The sequence below is a fragment of the Balaenoptera acutorostrata genome, chromosome 15 (assembly GCF_949987535.1).
Source record: "Balaenoptera acutorostrata chromosome 15, mBalAcu1.1, whole genome shotgun sequence".
Classification (NCBI taxonomy): domain Eukaryota; kingdom Metazoa; phylum Chordata; class Mammalia; order Artiodactyla; family Balaenopteridae; genus Balaenoptera; species Balaenoptera acutorostrata.
Window position 1 is genome coordinate 17,871,841 of NC_080078.1, and position 17,118 is coordinate 17,888,958.

The following is a 17,118-nucleotide window of genomic DNA, read 5'->3' on the forward strand; positions in this document are numbered from 1 at the left end:
ACGAGAAAGGCGGATCTCATTCAGCCCCGCGCTGAGTCTGGGAAGTGCTCTTCTACAAGTGTGAAAACTTGAGATTCAGAGAAGTTTAAAAAGCCCATGCCCAAGATCCCAGAGCTCATCCATCTAACCTGAGTCTGTGTGGCTCCAAGCCCCCAGCAGAGGGGCCCTCTCCCCGAGCCCGTGCTTCCCTTGTTTCTAAGGATTACAGAAGTGTGTTCCAAGCAGAGCCTGTCTACTTTTGTATTTAGTCTCTAAACCCTAAACTCAGCTCTTCAAGCCAGTTTGGGACAGGAAAAAAATAAGAAAACAAAAGGCTGGTGTTATTTCTCATCCCACTGATCTATTCAGACGGGTGCTGTCCCACACTTTGTGGGGATGCCTCAGAGTCAACTGGAGAGCTCTTGTGGCACGTGGGCCCCAAGCCCCACCCCACAGTGTGCAGTCAGGAGTGGAGGGGGCAGGGCCCTGACGAGCTCTCCTGCCCAGCCGGGGTTAGAGCTAGCAGGACCTCGGGGGGTCAGTCCAAGCCCCCGTCACACGAGAAAGCCCAGCCCCCAAGTTATGGCAAGAGCCTGGTCCCTGTGTCCCAGCCAGGGCTGTGGCCTCATTTTTCCTTCCTCCAGCTCCATTTCCAGGTGGAGTCTGAGTGGTAGGGATGGTGCCAAGGGGCTGTCACTCTCCCTGACCACCCAGGGTGTGGGAAGTTGCATGAGGGAGAGCACTTGAGCCCAAGGAGGACACAGGGCCCTTCTTCAGGGACCCCCTCCCCCTGGCAGCAAGGAGTGGGAGGTCATTAGGGATGAAGTCAGGGATTTCCCTGGTGGTCCAGTGGTTAGGACTCCACGCTTTCACTGCCGAGGGCCCAGGTTCCATCCCTGGTCAGGGAACTAAAATCTCACAAGCCACGTTGGCGTGCCCCCCCCGCCCACCTCCAAAAAAACAAAAAAGAAAAGGGATGAGGTCAGAGGCCACCCGGGATCCTACCAGGCTCCCTGCAGCCCCGAGCTTCCGGGAAGTGTGCTGCAGGAAGGTGGACGTCACAGGCACCCCAGATGGCGGTAGTTCACTGTGTCTGTGACAGCCCAGCCTCTTGGGAGTCTAACGGGCTGCGCCACACTCCCCACTCACTGTGCGTGGTCTGTGCGCTCCTGTTGCACGCCAGTGGCCGTCTGGGGGGTGCGCCCATCCTCGTCGTCACGGGGAAGAGACGAGCAGAAGGTGCAGGTGCTTCACAGGAAGCTGGATTCAGCTTCCACTTGCGCTTGGGGAGAGGCAGCGATGACCTAGCGGCTGCTCCCTGCTTCTTCCCTCCGCCCCGCTCAGTCTGTCCCCATCAGGCTGCTCGTCCGTGCACCAGGACTGACGTAGAGGTGGTACCTGAGAAATCGAGGGCACTGTGTGCACCTTGGACTGACGGGACCCAGTGTGTGCCCAGAACCCCCTCTGTCTCCGGGAGAGCCACCCCCCATGCTGCCCCAGCACCCCAACTGACCACCACTTGACTCCCAATCCCCTGGCCACTGGCTCGAGGACGACACCTCGTCCTCTGCCTGGTCCCGCCCCTCCCAGCAGTGTGGCCTCGGAAGATCCCTCGAAATCCGTGAGCCTCAGTCTCCTGTCACCCTCGGGTCCCGGGGTCAGTGCAGCAGAGAACTTTCTAAGCCAGGATTCTCAGACCATGCCTGCAGGTTTTCTTGGCCAGTGCTTTGAACTTTCCTGGAGGCTGGTGTGTACTCGACATTCGCTGTCAGTTGATTGAACCAACGCTGTTCGGAAAACTGGAATGACGGGACTGCCGGTCCCGCAGTCCTTTGAGCTGCCCCTCTTCTGGGCGGGATCCGCATCTGCGAGCCAGGGAGCCATGGCGGTGTGGCCCACGGGGGGGGCCTCTGCACCCAGGACCCAACACCGCCCTCCATGTGTGCCCCATGCTGGGTGCCAGGCGCCTGCTGGGGCAGCAGTAAGAGTCGAGTCTATGTTCTTATGGAAGAGAGTGACAGTGAATAAACAAATGAGATCACTTCAGGTAGACACAGTTACTACAGAGAAAAGGAAACAGGTTAATGTAATAGAGCTGACTGCAGAGGAGCAGGACGGAGGAGGATTTGGCCTTTGAGGGGAAGTGTGTGAGCTGAGAGCCGAATGTTAGGGAGTCAGCCACGCGGGGACTGGGGGAGTGTGCTGTCCCAGAAATGGGAGCGGGAAGTGCAAAGGCCCTGAGGCGGGAGTGCCTTGGCTTTTTCAAGAAACGTAAGGAGGCTGGTGAGGCTGGAGGGTAGTGAGCAAGGGCTGCACTTATTGTAGGAGTCGAGGCCAGGGTGGTGGGCCAGGTCCCACTCACGGGGCTCTCGTCAAGCCTAGTGAGGACTGGGAGTTCCGCCTGCAGACAGAAGCCATCGGGGCTTTCGAGGCAGGGAAGGAACGTGTGGTCTGATTTAGGCATCAAAGGGCTACTTTGGCTGCTGTGCAGAGTGGTCGGGCTGGGGGCAGGGGGCAGGAAGCAGCAAGAACGGTTGGCAGGAGGCCACGGGGAGAAACGATGGTGGCATGGCCCAGATGGTGGCAGTGTAGACGGCACAGACCAGATGCGTCTGGGAACATATTTTGGGGGTAGAGCCCAGCAGACATGCTGCTGGGTTAGGTAGGGGTAAGGGATACAGTGGTATCAGAGGTGATGCTGCGTCAGCTCCCAGCGTCTTTGCGGCCAGAGAAATAGGCATGGGGCGCAACCCGCCTTTCCCTGCAGTTGCCTGTTCTCTGTCCTCTCTGAGGTGACGTGAAGGTGGGTGCAGGCCGGCCGGCGGGACGTGGGCTTCCTCCAGGCTCTCCCCCACCGCCAGCCGCTTCCTCCATCGATGATCAGCTGTGGCTTCTCTGCATCCACGTCTGGGTGTTCCCCCCGCCGGCTGGAGAGCCCTGTTCACGCACGGCCTGCTGTGTTACAGACGTTCCGCCTCTACCGGGAGTATAAGGACCACATCCTGGTGAAGGCCTTTGTGGAGTACCAGAAGAGGAGCTTGGTCAACCGGCGCCGGGTCAACCACATGCTGGGCCCCAAGAAAAACCGCGCTCTGCCCTTCGCGCCCATGTCCTACCAGTTGTCCCAGACCTACCACAGGTGAGCACAGGGAGGGCGGGGCCTGTCTGCGGAGAGGAACACGGGTGAGCGGAAGTGACGGGCGTCCCTCTTCATCAGAGAGCAGGGCGGCCTGGGCCTCTCGTGGCCTCGTGTGCGAGACGCAGCCTCTGGGACCAAGTTTCTCATCAGTGTCTGTCCTCCCTTCTATGGGAATAAGGTTAACGCTTGCTGTATTTTGTGTTGGGGTGTTTTACCAATTTTGTAGGTAGTTTGTTTCCCTTTTTCCCATCAAATTGGGTAAAATGAGTTTCTAATAATTAGACCAGCTGAAAGTGCACCCTCCCGGTTGGGCATAACCTCGGTCCTAATCTTCACGGCTCCGAGCTGTACCAGGCCGCCTGCCTTGCAGGCTCACACACTTCATTTGGAAGCCATGTACTTTCTGTTTTTATAAGTTGCTCTTTTTATATATAGATAGATAGATTTATTTATTTATTTATTTCTTTTTGGCTGCGTTGGGTCTTTGTTGCTGCGTGCGGGCTTCTCATTGCGGCGGCTTCTCTTGTTGGGGAGCACGGGCTCTAGGCACGTGGGCTTCAGTAGTTGTGGCACGTGGGCTCAGTAGTTGTGGCTTGCGGGCTGTAGAGCGCAGGCTCAGTAGTTGTGGCGCACGGGCTTAGTTGCTCCGTGGCATGTGGGATCTTCCCAGACCAGGGCTCGAACCCGTGTCCCCTGCATTGGCAGGCGGATTCTCAACCACTGCGCCACCAGGGAAGCCCCATCATGTACTTTTTAGACCCAGTTTGCGGCACGTCAGCAAGAGGTTGTTACAGGGTCTGGAAAGTCACCCCTCTGGACAGAGGCGAGGGCTTGACTGCAGGCTCCGAGTGGAGACTGTGAGATTGAACACACGCATGTCCCCTCCCCTCTGTAGGGGTTCAGGACTTGCCTTGTGTAAAGATGATTACAAAAAGCACATTCATCTTCCCCAATTTGGTACCACGAGGCCTGGGGTGTTGGGTTAGATGAAAAGGTGCAGCACCTTCATTCGAGATGGAACACAGGGCTTCCAGGGAGAAGCCGGTGTGTTTAGTGTTGACGGCAAGATTTGAAGTGCCCTCAGCCCATCCGCACCAAGGCCTCCAGCATCCCGTCCTCAGAAAGGCCCTTCCCTTCTCTTTCTGTGTAGGATTTTCACGTGGCGCTTTCCGAGTACCATCTGCACAGAATCATTCCAGTTCTTCGATAGACTCCGGGCTGCCGGCAAGTTGGACCAGCCTGATAATTTTTCCTTCAAAGACCAGGATAATAACGACTCCACGAGCGACCTGGTGGCATTTTCTTTGGACGGCCCTGGAGGACACTGTGTGGCTGTCCTGACCCTTTTCTCTTTGGGCCTTGTTTCCATGGACGTCAGGATCCCAGAGCAGATCGTTGTGGTGGACAGCTCAATGGTGGAGAACGAGGTCATTAAGAGGTAAGAGCCGGGGCAGCCGCTGGGGTGCTGCTCCGAGCACCGTCGGGGGCTTTGGGCACCATCACTTCCTCTCAGGCTGTGGCATCTGCAATTTTATTTCCTCAGTCATCTGGTTTTTATTTTCAACGAACACGTGCTGCGTTTCTCTGCGTCTGCTTGGCGTTGTGTGGGTATTTGCCGCACAAAGACAGCAGGGCCTCGGCAAAGGGAGCGCCCAGGTTGGGGCATCACGGGTCTGTGAACCAGGGATTCCAGTACGGTGTCCAGTGCAGCACCTCCTGCTGGTGCCTCTGGGTGCCGGGGAAGCCAGAGGAGGGGGTGACTGGGCCGCGCCAAAGAGAAGGACCCAGAACAGTGTGGCACGGAGGGTGGGGTAGGCAGAGCAGGGGGATCGTTAAAGGTTCCTTGAGGCCGTAATAGCTGAATTGGGATTTAATGGAAAAGCAGGCATTTTTGGACAGAGACTAGGAAGGGTTTCCAGGCCGAAGGGACAGCCCTTGCAGAGACACAGGTATAGGGACGGGGGGGGTGGGTGGCGGGGTATGGAAGGTGGACGAGGGGGATGAATCTGGAGCGCAGCCTGTGCTGACCTGACCTCACAGCCGGATGCCAGGGCCGCATCTGTGGTCAGAGCGCCGCTCTCTGAGGGGGCGGCCAGACCAGCAGAAGGCTGGGCTGGGCTCCGTCATCCAGGTCCTTTTCTGCTCCTAGCCTGGGAAAGGACGGCACCTTGGAAGAGGACGAGGACGAAGAGGAAGACCTGGACGAGGGCTCGGGGGCCAAGCGCCGGAGCATCGAGGTGAAAGCCCGCCAGGCCTCCCACACCAACTACCTGCTGATGAAGGGCTGCTGCGCCCCCGGCATCGTCAGCAACCGCAACCTCAACCCCAGCGACAGCATCGTGGTGAACTCCTGCCGGGTCAGGCTCCGGCTGCGCTGCACCCCGAAGCCCACCGGGCTCGGGCCCGCCGGTGAGTGCCCCCCCAGCTGCCCCGTGGCCCAGACCTGGGGCTCATGGCCAGGCTCCCAGAGCCACGTGCGGCAGCCACCACTGACTGAGCCAAAGCGGAAAATGAAGGAAAGGCCCTCCTCTCCGTAGCAGCCGGCCCGGGGGGGCGCGCGTCCTGAGTTGCCCACTCACCTGGGGAGCCCTGGGCTGTGCCCACTGTGTGGTTAGCGCCCACCATGGTCTTTTTGCCTGCGTGTTGCCTTCTGACCTCTTGCTGTGAAAGATAAGTATTCTGCTTATATTCATTATCTCTTATCTCCTTTACTTCCAGTTTTTACACTTTTCTGAGTTCTTCTATTGATTGCCTTTGAGACGATAATGACTTGCTTAAACCTCCATTTCCTGCACCCTTAATTTCTGGCAGTCTCTCCTCCCTCCACATAAAACGAGAATATTAGGGCCTCTTCCCCCTTCCTACCCCTTTCCCGCTCTGTCTGACTTGCCTTTATTTTCGCATGTTGAGGTGTTTACCTTCACAACCACAGTCAGTATTCTGTGCTGTTTCAGGAGCTTGGCCCAGGCAAAAATGTGATGACCTGTAGCCTGTGGTCTGAGCAGAGACACCTTGTACAGGAAGCACCAGAAACCAGCCGTGGCTGGTGTGAACAAAAGTCGGGACTTATGGAGGGGTCCCGGCGTATCTCACGGGGTCTGCGGAGCCGTGGACGTGGGAACATCAGGAAGGGTGGGGCCCGGGCAGCCTGAGTGGAGGACCACCCCGCTCCCTCCAGAGCTCTAGGGTTCTGGTTCTCAGACCCCAGCCCCACCTTTGTGCCCTTCCCTGTGAGTCTTGAACAAGAGAATCATACTGGCCCTGGGGATCCAGTGGGCTGCAGTCAAGGGCCCAGGGCGGCATGTACCAGGAACCCGACTGCCAGGGGCCCAACCGTGTCCACCCAGAAGGCAACCCCTGGACATTTGGGGAGCAGTGAGTCGGTGTTGGAGCATGACCTGCCTCGGCATCGCTTGTACACTGGTCTGGGGAGGGGAGGGGCTTCTCAGGGCTGATTCTGGTCCTCCTGGTCTCCACAGTCACTTCTCTGGAAGAGCTGATGGTGGGAACCTCCTGCCTCCCTGACACATTCACCAGGCTGATAAACAGCCAGGAGGACACCTGCAGCTTGGAAGAGTTCGCCCACCAGGTGGCGCTATCCGGGTACAGACCCGGAGACGTGTCGGCCGCCCTGGAGGTCCAGGGGGCCATCGCTGCGGCCGGCTGCTTTGGGGTGGACAGGGCGGAGCTGAGCCGAAGGTTCTCGGCCTTGGCGAGGGCGGACGGGGAGCGCTCCCGGACCTTCGCAGACTACGTCCAGGTGAGCTGCGCTCTCAGGTGGCCTGTGGTGGCCGAACCAGAAGTAGCAGCTCACGGGCCAGACGCACGCTGCGGGTGGGCTTGGCTTGGGGCATGTAGTGGAATTTTTTCAAAAGCTGGATTAGTTGTCACATTGAAGACAGGAGATCCTGCCTGAAATTTTGCCAGCTTCTCCTGAGCGTTAGAAGGTCTGGCCACTCTGGGCCCTGTTTCTTCAGCACAGCTGGCCGAGCCTCCCCAAGCCATGGGCCTTGTCCTCCTCAGCTCTCTGCTGTCTCCAGATACCCTGCACCTGGTCCACAGTACTCACCGCTTCATTAGCGCGAGTCCGCGTGCCCGACGCACAGTGAGGCCCGACAAGCCGAAACATCGGAGTTTGGAGGGGGGAAAGGTTTACTGCAGGGCCCTGCAAGGAGACAGGTGGCTCATGCCCCAAAAAGCCCCGAGCTCCCTGAAAAGTTTCAGCAAAACATTTTTAAAGGCCAGGCGAGGGAGGGGTGTTGCAGGGTATGTGATCAGCTCGTGTACAGTTCTCTGATTGGCTGATGGCGAGGGAACAGGTTGGTGTCACAGGGGTTAACATTGTCAGTCCTTAGGTGCCAGTAGGTCTGGGGACTGCAAATTTAAATTTCTTCCATTTGATGGGGTGGGGGGGGGGTTCACATCTGTAAAACAACTCAGGAAAGTGCACCAGATACTGTTACCTGGGTACTTCAGAGAGGAGCTAAAGCAGAGGGTATGGGGGAAAGGCCTGCCCCGCAAAGGCCCCATAGGGTCCTGCTTGGTTACAGCTTTACCTGCCCAGACCCATTTTCATCAGTGACCCTTGAACCCAAAGAATGTGAGAAGAGTTGGACCTTTTAGATCAAGTGCCCCGGGACCTGGCTTGCCCTCCCGCGTGTCAGTTGTTATCGATGTTGTGTGTTACTGATGTTGCGGAGGTGCCTGCCTTGCATGTGTTCCTGTGGCCGGGGGGGGGGGGGTAGCGGGGGCGGGAGTCGATACTTGTCATTATCAAAGGAGTTCTTACCCATGCAGGAAATACAAGAGGGCTGTTGAGTACCTTTCACTTGGTGTTGGATTGTTCTTAAAACTCATGGTGCCTCTGGGGCCCTGGGAGGGAGGGTGAGGATTTTCCCCAGGCAGCGGATCCCACTGGCTGCCGAGAGGCGGGGGGCAGGCAGCTCCCTGGTGCCCAGCACAGGGCCCTAGTGGCGCATGCGCAGCTGACCCTCCGCAGACCCGCATGTTGTGGGTGTGAGCCCTGCGTCCAGGCTGTGAACATGGGCAAACTCCTTGAATCTTGACATGTGGGTTTTTTAATATAAAAGAAAAAGATGTTGGTGAATCCCTGTGTGCTGCCCAGAGTTGGTGCAGCTCGTAGATAAGCACAAGGACGTGGGAAGAGGGCGTGGTGAACGAGGGAAGGAGTCACTGTCCTTCACTTGGGAATAATTATGGCTTTTGCAGAAGAACTTGGTAACCCTCGGGGTGTTAAGTCTAGGAGGAGCTGGCCAGGCAGAAGGAGACTAGTAAGGTCACATCAGCTTTGAGGGCGCAGGCGGAGCCACCTGTCCTGAAGGAGCTGGGCTGGCCACTTGCTCAGGACGCTTAAACACCTCAGGCAGGGGAAGGGGACCCCGATGACCCTGGGGATCCCTACGGATGCCGAGTGTCTCCTGCTTTTCTAGGACCTCTTAGAGCAACAGCAGGTGCTGGAAGTCGGCGGCAACACCGCTCGCCTGGTGTCCGTGGCCTCTGCCGAGCCCTGGCTCCTGCACTCGGTGCGGCTAAAAGACAAAGAGGAGGGCACTGACCCTCAAAGAGAAGATCCCCAGGCCAGACCCCCCGAGGGGCCTTCCACCGAGGACAACCCCTCTGAGAGGCAGGCACCGCCTTCTCAGGGCCCCCTGAGCGCCAAGAGGCGTGCCAGCTGGGCCAGTGCAGATGTGGACAGCCAGGGCGGGGGGGCCGACCCCGAGAGTGCCCCGGAGCCCCCCACAAAGAGGCCCACACTCCAGGACGTGCGTTTGGCCCCCAGCCCGGGGCCCAGAGCAGAAGAAGACCCAGAAACCCAGGTGCCTGCCCTGCCCACAGCTCCTGAGGACACAGGCGTAAGGGAGCCTCCCCCCAGAGCATCGGAAGCCAGGCAGGAGGACCAAGAGGGTGTCGGGGTACCCAGCTCCCCAGGCCAAGAGCAGCTGAGCTGTCAGGCCCAGCTTCCGGAGGGCCCTGAAGACCCCAGAGGTACCAAACCCTGTCCCCCACCCCACCTTCCCCCACCCGCCCATTCTGTGTCACGGGGCCTGATGGGGAACCTGCTGCAGCCACAAAAGGGGCCTTTACATTAGCTTTTCACGGCCTCGACTTCGAGGGGGAGGCTCTTGCCTGTTGACACTCGTATTTCCACTAGAGGGCAGAGGCCTCAGACGCTCCTAAGCCGACCTGTGAATCGCGAGGACGCGGCGCTCTCTTGGTTCTGGAAAGAGGTGTTTCCTGAAGCATCCCTGTCAGGAAGCAGAAAGGGGGTGGTCTGGCCTCCCCAGGGGCCTGGCAGGGTCCCCGTTTCCCTCTCCCCTGCTGTAACCCTCTGGGATGTTTTTGCCCAAGGCTTTCACACCCCCAGCTCTGTGGTCAGGGCTCCAGGCTCGCGCCGCTCCCCGGCACACTTGCACCCCCGCCACCTGTCCCGTGTTGTCCTGGGCATGCAGGCTTTGCCCCCCACGCCCTGCCGCCCCGGGAAGAAGGCTCTGAGGAGTGGGATTGCTGTTGCTTTGTTCACTGCTTTATCCCCAGACCCAGAAGGACTTGCGGAATGAATGGGGGAGGGAGAGATGGGCCTCACCTTCTTCAGTCTCCCACACCCCTTCTCTCTTGTCAGGTTTGGCGGACAGTTCTGTGGCGGGGGGCCTCTCCCAGGCAGCGTGGGAAAGGTGAGTGTGCTTCAGACTCAGGTGGCCTGGGCCGGGGGGAGCAGTGAGGGCCTTGGGGGTTGTCCCCAGGGTCCAAGATTAGTTATTACGTGAAGGTCTTTCACAAAGATCTGTCTGGCACAGGGGTCCCGGACACGGGAGGGACTGTTGGTCCCGCTCACGGGGCGACCAGGCAGGTGCTCCTTGCACGTGGTGGACGAGGGCCAGCAGTGCTGACTGCTGTAGCGCCCGGTCCGTCGGGAACAGTGGGTGTCACAGAAGCCTTTCTGGCGAGGGGGCGCCTGCCCCAGTGTGTACATCACCCTCGGCTTGGCGGGGCCGTGCTCTCCCAGCTCAGGTGTAGCCCCCCGCCAGGGCCCAGTCACGCGGTCCGAGCCAAGCGTCCAGCTACCCTGGGGCCTGTCCCACGCTGGGACCCTGTGTGTCAGACCAGTCACTGGTTAAGCTTTTAGCAGAAACCTTCTAAGGAAAGTGTGTCAGGAACCCCCGTATACAGCACAGAAGTAGAACTTTTGAGTACAGACCTGAGAGCTTGGTCAGAAGGGGAGGCAGCCAGTGGCCCAGGTCCCAGATGGAGCTGGAAAATCCAGAGGTCCTAGCTCTTCCCTCCCCCCATCCCCCCACCTCCACCAGTGTGCGGTGATGTGGGTCCGGTGCTTGTGGGCCGTGGGGCTGGGACCCCGTCTGTCCAGATGGGAGGGGAGCGGGAGGTGGAAGAGCAAGAGGGAGACGGTCCCCAGCCCTGAGTCCCAGGCCAGGCGCCAGACCTCCCCGAGCCTTGGTGTCCCATCCCCGGAGCTGGGACCACGCGGGAGTGGCTGTCTCCCCTTCCCCGCCGAGCCTGAGGCCCGTGTGCCCACCCCGCAGGGACTGGGAGAGCGTCCGCTTCATCGGGCGCCCGTGGCGCATCGTGGACGGCCGCCTGAACTCGCCCGTGATCAAGGGCATGATGGAGGGCGTGTTGCACCACATCATGACCAGGCCCGGCGTGCCCGAGAGCTGCCTGCTACAGCACTACGAGGGCGTCCTGCAGCCCCTCGCTGTGCTCGAGCTGCTCCAGGTGTGACTGGGCTCGGGGAGGGTCCTCACTGGGTCCCCGTCCCCCACTGCGGCTCCCTCTTCCTGGGTCTGGGCTTGAGTCTCAGAGGGCCAGGGGTGGTGGGCGCGTTGGCCGAGCTCTAGGGTGTGGCCGCCACGTACAGGCTCGGCCCGCGAGGGGGCACTGGCCTCCTGGCAGAGAGCCAGGCTCCTCAGAAGAGCCTCAGGCCCCCGGTGTCCCCCGCACTGCTTACTCCCCCGCCCCCCGTCAGCCCTGCCGAGGCCGCGGCGCTGGCCGAGCCCCACGCCCGCTTCTGTCCTCCTGCCTCTGGCCTCTGTGCCCTTTAGCGCTGCTGGCGCCCAGCCTCCCACATCCCCCACCCCTGCCCTGGGTTCCTGTCCCCAGGCCGTCCCTCACAGCACCCTTCCCCAGCCCCGAGCTGCTGCCCAGGCCTACACGTGGGCGTTCCCGGGGTCTTGCCTCTGACCCTTTCTCTAGACCAGGGCTCAGAGGCTCACAGGCCCACAGGGACAGGTGAGTAGTGAGTGACAAGCCCCCGTGGGTGGCAGGGAGAGCTGGAGACGTGCTCGCGGCCTCCTGAGGGCAGCTCGGCCTGATGGCCACCGTGCACTCCGGCCCTGTGTGCCCTGGGCCTCCAGCTCCTCAACAGAAGTGGAAACGGGAAGTTCAGTGTGGAACTCCCTGCACTTTACAGCAGGTCTGGGCCAAACAGAACCCCAGCTGGAAGCTGGCCTGCAACCCCTGCTCAACACAGGGCCGCTGTACAGATGCTGGTCACGCGCTTCTCTCTCTTGCCCTGGGCTTTTGCCTAAACCCCTCTGGTCAATCCCTACTCATCTCTCAAGGCCAGGTTCAGGTGTTCGTTCTGGGAGGAGCTCCGGGCACAGAGGACGTGGTCCTCGAATGCCCCTGTGAACTGGTCTGTCTGTGTCGTCTGCAGGGCCTGGAATCCCTCGGCTGCGTTCAAAAGCGCCTGCTGAGAAAGCTCCCGGCCGTCTCGCTCTTCTCTAAGCCGGCGGGCGGAGAGGCAGAGACGCCCCCCAGCCCGGGCGGTAGCCCCTTGGTCTTCTACGAGCCCACGCTGGACTGCACGCTCCACCTGGGCCGCGCCTTCCCCCACGAGGCCAACTGGAACAAGTGGGTCCACTTCTGAGCCTCCTCTCCCACCGCCGGCCCTGAGGAGAGGGTGTTCTCTCCTGGGGGGCCCACGTGAGCAGTGCAGCCTGGCGAGGTCGGGGCATGGGGGGCTCTGCGTCTCGCCCGCCACATGGGGACACTGTGTGCCCAGCCTGTGGTTCCCGGCCTGGAACTCTGGAAGGAAGGCCGACCGCCCGCCTGCCCCCAGGCCCTTCCAGGGCTGCCCTAAGGACTGTGCTTCGTCAGCCCGGGGCCTGGGGGAGAGCTTGGAGACACTGGTCCCGCCTGCTCTCCTCCTCGTGTTCCCGATCTCTCTGGAACCTGGGTTGTGGGGAGCGTCCTCCAAGGGCTTCCGAGGCGAGGCTGCCCAGGCCCCAAGCTGTACGGACATCCACTGGCCAGTGAGGGGTCAGGAGCTGGGGGCCGCGGGGGTCTGCCCCATCCACGCGGACCTCGCGTTCCAGATTCCAGCCACCCCGCCGCGGAGGACTCTCCCTGCTCCCTGGAAAGCCCTTGTGGCCTGAGGGCCAGGGCCTCTTGGGGACGTGTCACGGAGCGGGGCTGGGTGCCCCACTGCCGAGGGCCCGGCAGAGACGTGCTCCTCTCCAGGCAGCACCCCTGACCTCTGGGCTGGGGCTGAGCCTGCGACCCGCCTGCAGGCCTCCTGCCACCTAGGAACGGGGAGTCCCGGCAGGTTTGGGGTTTGTTTTGTTCTTTCAACCTTTTTCCTTATTAAGAAAAAAAAATCCCTTGGCATGTATTTATATATTTTTTAATTAAAGTGAAGTAAAATGCAATTTGTTGTGTGTGTCTCCTAAAGAATCTTTGATCCCCTGGGGGCTCCTTGTTTTTCAACCTCAGAACAACCTTGGAACAGCCGGGTATAGATGTTGCCCGTAAAACCAAACAGGCGGGGTGCTGGGTGCAGCCTGACCGCCTGCGGCTGCCTTGGAAGCCCATCCTCCCACTCAGCTGGGCCCGTGCCTGTCCCTTGACAGGCGTCTGGCAGCGCCCAATCCGGGGCAGGCCTGCGCCCAATTGGCGTGGCCCACGATGCCAGCAGGCCGCAGAGGTCTCAGGCCTGGGACATGGATTTGGCCCGTGGCTGTTATCTTTAGCCCACATTTCTTTTTCTGTTGTTTTTTTAGTTACCAACATTTTTTAAAAATCGGAGTTTTCACATTTTAAAAAAATCCAGATCTCTATCTTCTCTTGAAAGATGAGAAACCTGGTAACACTGCATGTGATGGTCACATGTACGGGACATGCCCCCCTAGTCACCGCCCCCCTACCCCCAGGCCCGGTCTCAGGCCCATTGCAGCTCCTCTCACTCACAACCTGCAGCTCCTGACCTGGCGCAGCTGGCGGCGCTGTGTTTCCATCTTCCCTCTGCCAGGGACCTGGTCCCCAGGCCAAACTCCAGAGGGACGGGGCAGTGGGCAGGGGAGCGGGGCATGAGGTCTAGGGTCTTGAGGGTGAACCCAAGCACAGCCAAGACCTGGCCAAGTCTTAGCATCATTTTTTTCTTCTTTTTTCATTTTTACTCAAGTGTGAAAAACTAGCATTTGGGGGGATTTTCTGAGATCAAGTAGAATAGTGGATGTGATCTGCTTTGTAAACAGATGCTGATTATGTGGGAATGCGTTGTGTGGCAGGAGCAAGGTAGGGTTGGGATCAAGTCTTCTTGTTTTTTAATTGAAGGATAGTTGATTGACAGTGCTGTGCCAATCCCTGCTGTACAGCAAAGTGTCTCAGTTACACACATAGAGACGTTCTTTTTTTAATATTCTTTTCCATTAAAGTTTATCCCAGGAGATTGGCTAGAGTTCCCTATGCTTTGTAGTAGGACTTCGTTGTTGGGATCCAGTCTTGATGTTCACGTCTCAGGGCCTTGGTTTTCTCATCTGAGAAATGGGGATAGAATATCCGCCTCACAGGAGGGCCAGATGAACTGAAGAACACCAAGGGCAAGCGCAGCTCAGCCAAGTCTGTTTCCTTTCCTGTTCCCCCAGTTGAGGGACAGTTTGGGCACGTGTATGGGAGATGGGACATAGGGATGTGGGGTGGGCTCTTGATGCTGAAATCTCAGCCTCTGCACGGGTGCCAAATTGAATCTCGGGACAGAGTTTGGGGGGGAAGCAGAAAAGAATAGATTTATTGCTTTGCCAGGCAAAGGGGGACACAGGAGGCTCCTTCCCTGAAAAACTGTATGATGTCCCAACCCGGGAGGATTTGATGAGGAGGTTTATAGCAATGGTTCAAGAGTGGGGTTGCTGATAAGATTAGGGTGTGTGCAGGGTTTGCACTCCTCTCATCTGGTCTCAGGTAATCTTGTTGATGAGCTTCTCTGGTATGAAAAATGCTGACATGTTCCATTTGTTGGGTTTTAATTCTATAATAAATAGCTTAAAGACACTGATACATGTATCCCCTGAGGTGGAACCAGGACCCTGCCCCCGGGCTGCACTATTGTTTCTTGGCTGCCCCTCCCTTGTCTTTGCATCCGTTTCCTTCCCGGATTAGCGACTGTTCCAATCTGCCCTTTGGAACTCAGGGAAGCTCATGGAGGCTGGAGTCTGTTCCCTACAAGAAACAGGGGACAGGGGACTTCCTTCCCTGGCGGTCCAGTGGTTAAGACTCCGTCCTCCCACTGCAGCGGGTGCGCGTTCAATCCCTGGTCGGGGAACTAAGATCCCACATGCCGCAGGGCGTGGCCAAAAAAAAAGACAAAAAAAGCGGGGAACAGAAAAGCTTCCGTGCCCAGGAGCCCCACAGGGTCCTGCTCGGTTTCATTACTCCTTTTTACTTACATAAACCATGAGTTAATCCATTCTCTTTAAACACTTAAAACATTACAGATATGACTTAAGCCTCCAGGCTGCTTTCTCCTTCAGGCCTTTTCTCATTTACATACCTTTTATGCTCCCCTACCCCCGAGAAAACATAGACCTGCGATGACATTTGACATGTTGACACAGCTCCGGCTGTTCACCCTGCAGTGTCCCTGGCACATCTGTACCAGCACGTAGAGAGCTACACGCTACGTCATCTCTATGGTAGGAGTCCTGGCACTGAGGTCCTGATTTTATTCCCTCTTCACTGAAATTACTTCCTGGTTTCCCCCACTGAGCATCCTCTCGGCTGCCTTCTCAGGATCCGCCTCCCTTCTTCCTGGAGCTCAATCAGATCTCATTCAGTCTGCTGCTGCCGCCAGCCTCCTCCCACGTCCCCTCCCTTCCCTTGCAGCCTCGTTTCGCCCAAGGCCACCCAGGACCCTGGGCTGAGAGTGAGCTCTGTCCTCTGACTACCTGACTACCCATCCTTCCCTTGGGCCCTTGACCCACTTATGCCGGGGACTTTCCAGATGTGCACGTGCATATATGTGTTGTGTGTGTGTGAAGTATGTGTGTATGTGTGTATATGTACATGTGTGTGTGCGCACACACACACATGTGATCTCCCTGCTTAGTGTGGTCTCACTGCCCACACCGCCCACTGCCCAATGCAGGTCCACCCACCCAAGGAGTAGAATTCAGTCCTTGTTGAATTTAAAAAAGAACCTACTAAAAATAATTAATTATTAATTAATTAATTAATAAAAAAGAATGTACTGTGGTTACCAAAGGGGAGAGGAGAGGGGGAGGGACAAATTGGGAGGTTAGGATTAACACATACAAACAACTATACATAAGACAGGTAAGCAACAAGGATTTACTGTGTGGCATAGGGAATTATACCCAATATCTTGTAATAACCTATATGGAATATGGAAAGAAAAAAAAAAAAAAGACACACACACGCAAAAACCCCCAAAAATGAATCCCTAGGCTATACACCTGAAACTAACACAATATTGTAAACCAGCTATACTTCAATTTTAAAAAAAGAACCTACCCGTTCACCTTGTGTCCTCATCGCCACATTCCCACTGCATGGAGTTTCTGTGACAGTTGTGAAGCCACCTGACAGCGCTGGCAGATGCTAGTGGAGCCCCTGGACCGCAGCGTGGGGAGGGCACCGCCTTCAGCCGGCTCCTCAGCCAAGTTCCAGTGGTCACCAGCAGGTGGCAGCAGCAGCCCAACATCTCCGTTTCCTGCTGGTTCATCTGGGTCTCCAGGTGTCTGTAGCTCGCTGTCTATCCACGTTTAAGGTTGAGATCAACAAAAGCTTGCTGGGGTTGGGGGGACTTGGCCACAGAGATGATGATAAAGTGACAACATTTTCTGAGCACTTGCAATGTGCCACGCTGCTCTCCACACTTCACACATATTAACTCTTGGTCTCACAACAGACCTAAGAAAGTATGTCCAATTAATATACCCATTTCATGTATGAGGAAACCAAGGCACAAGGAAGTAAAATAATTTCTGCAGGTTGGAAGCTGGTAAGTGGATCTACTGGCTTCCCAACTCAGGCCATCCAGCCTCAGAGACCTCCCCCTTGACACTTCTTTTTAGGGATGGGGTTTGCTTTGGGGTGGCCAGCCAGCATGATGCTGAGAGACCCACAAAATGGCAGAATGCAAAATTTCTTTTCTGGGAACATCATTTTTTAAGAGAAAACCCCTCACGCCTGTTGCCACCATAGATGAAAGAAGATCCCCAGCTGCTCCACAGTGTGAGCAGTGGGGGGAGGGGGGGTGTCTCTTGCTCCATTCACAGACTTCAAGGAGGCCCCTATTTTCACTTTCATGTCCCATTCTGGGCCATTTCCAAGTCCAAGGGCAAGTGGGTCCCTCCTGGTTTCAGTCCCCTCCCTCCTCTCTGCCCGCTTCTTTGTCAGTCACAACTCTGCCTTTGACTGATTGATTCACTGATTCATTCAGTATTTGTTGAGCACCTGCTATGTGCCAGGCACCATGCTAGGCTCTGAGACCGAGTAGTGGATAAAACAGACAAAATCCCTGTGCTAGTGGGACAGACAGTAAATATGATAAGCAAGTAAAAGACATATGTTAAAAGCACAATAAATGTCATGGAAAATAATAAAACTAGGTCTGTGGGGTGCTACAGTTTTGAGTAAGGAGACTAGGGTGGGTCCCATTGCGAAGGTGACATTTGAGCAAAGACTTGGCTCCGCTTGTTTTCCATTCATGTGTTGATGCTTCTTGA

General features: G+C 57.4%; 1 protein-coding gene across 3 annotated transcripts in view; it reads left to right on the forward strand.

Moving 5' to 3' along the window:
- The window catches only part of GTF3C1 (general transcription factor IIIC subunit 1), a 72,586-nt gene extending 59,788 nt beyond the window's left edge, over positions 1-12,798 (forward strand). The window contains exons 30-37 of one of the 3 annotated variants that reach the window (XR_009005310.1): positions 2,946-3,118; positions 4,269-4,556; positions 5,268-5,527; positions 6,598-6,878; positions 8,569-9,124; positions 9,291-9,366; positions 9,759-9,810; positions 10,678-10,740. Coding sequence is in view for 2 of the 3 variants with exons in the window: in XM_007186334.3 (XP_007186396.3) it covers positions 2,946-3,118; positions 4,269-4,556; positions 5,268-5,527; positions 6,598-6,878; positions 8,569-9,124; positions 9,759-9,810; positions 10,678-10,870; positions 11,811-12,023 (2,016 nt within the window). In the remaining variant the exon portion in view is untranslated. Of the gene's footprint in view, positions 1-2,945; positions 3,119-4,268; positions 4,557-5,267; positions 5,528-6,597; positions 6,879-8,568; positions 9,125-9,290; positions 9,367-9,758; positions 9,811-10,677; positions 10,871-11,810 lie in introns of those variants that run through there. The other 2 variants (XM_007186334.3, XM_057528395.1) reach the window with 2 other exon arrangements.
- The last annotated feature ends 4,320 nt before the right edge of the window (positions 12,799-17,118 follow it).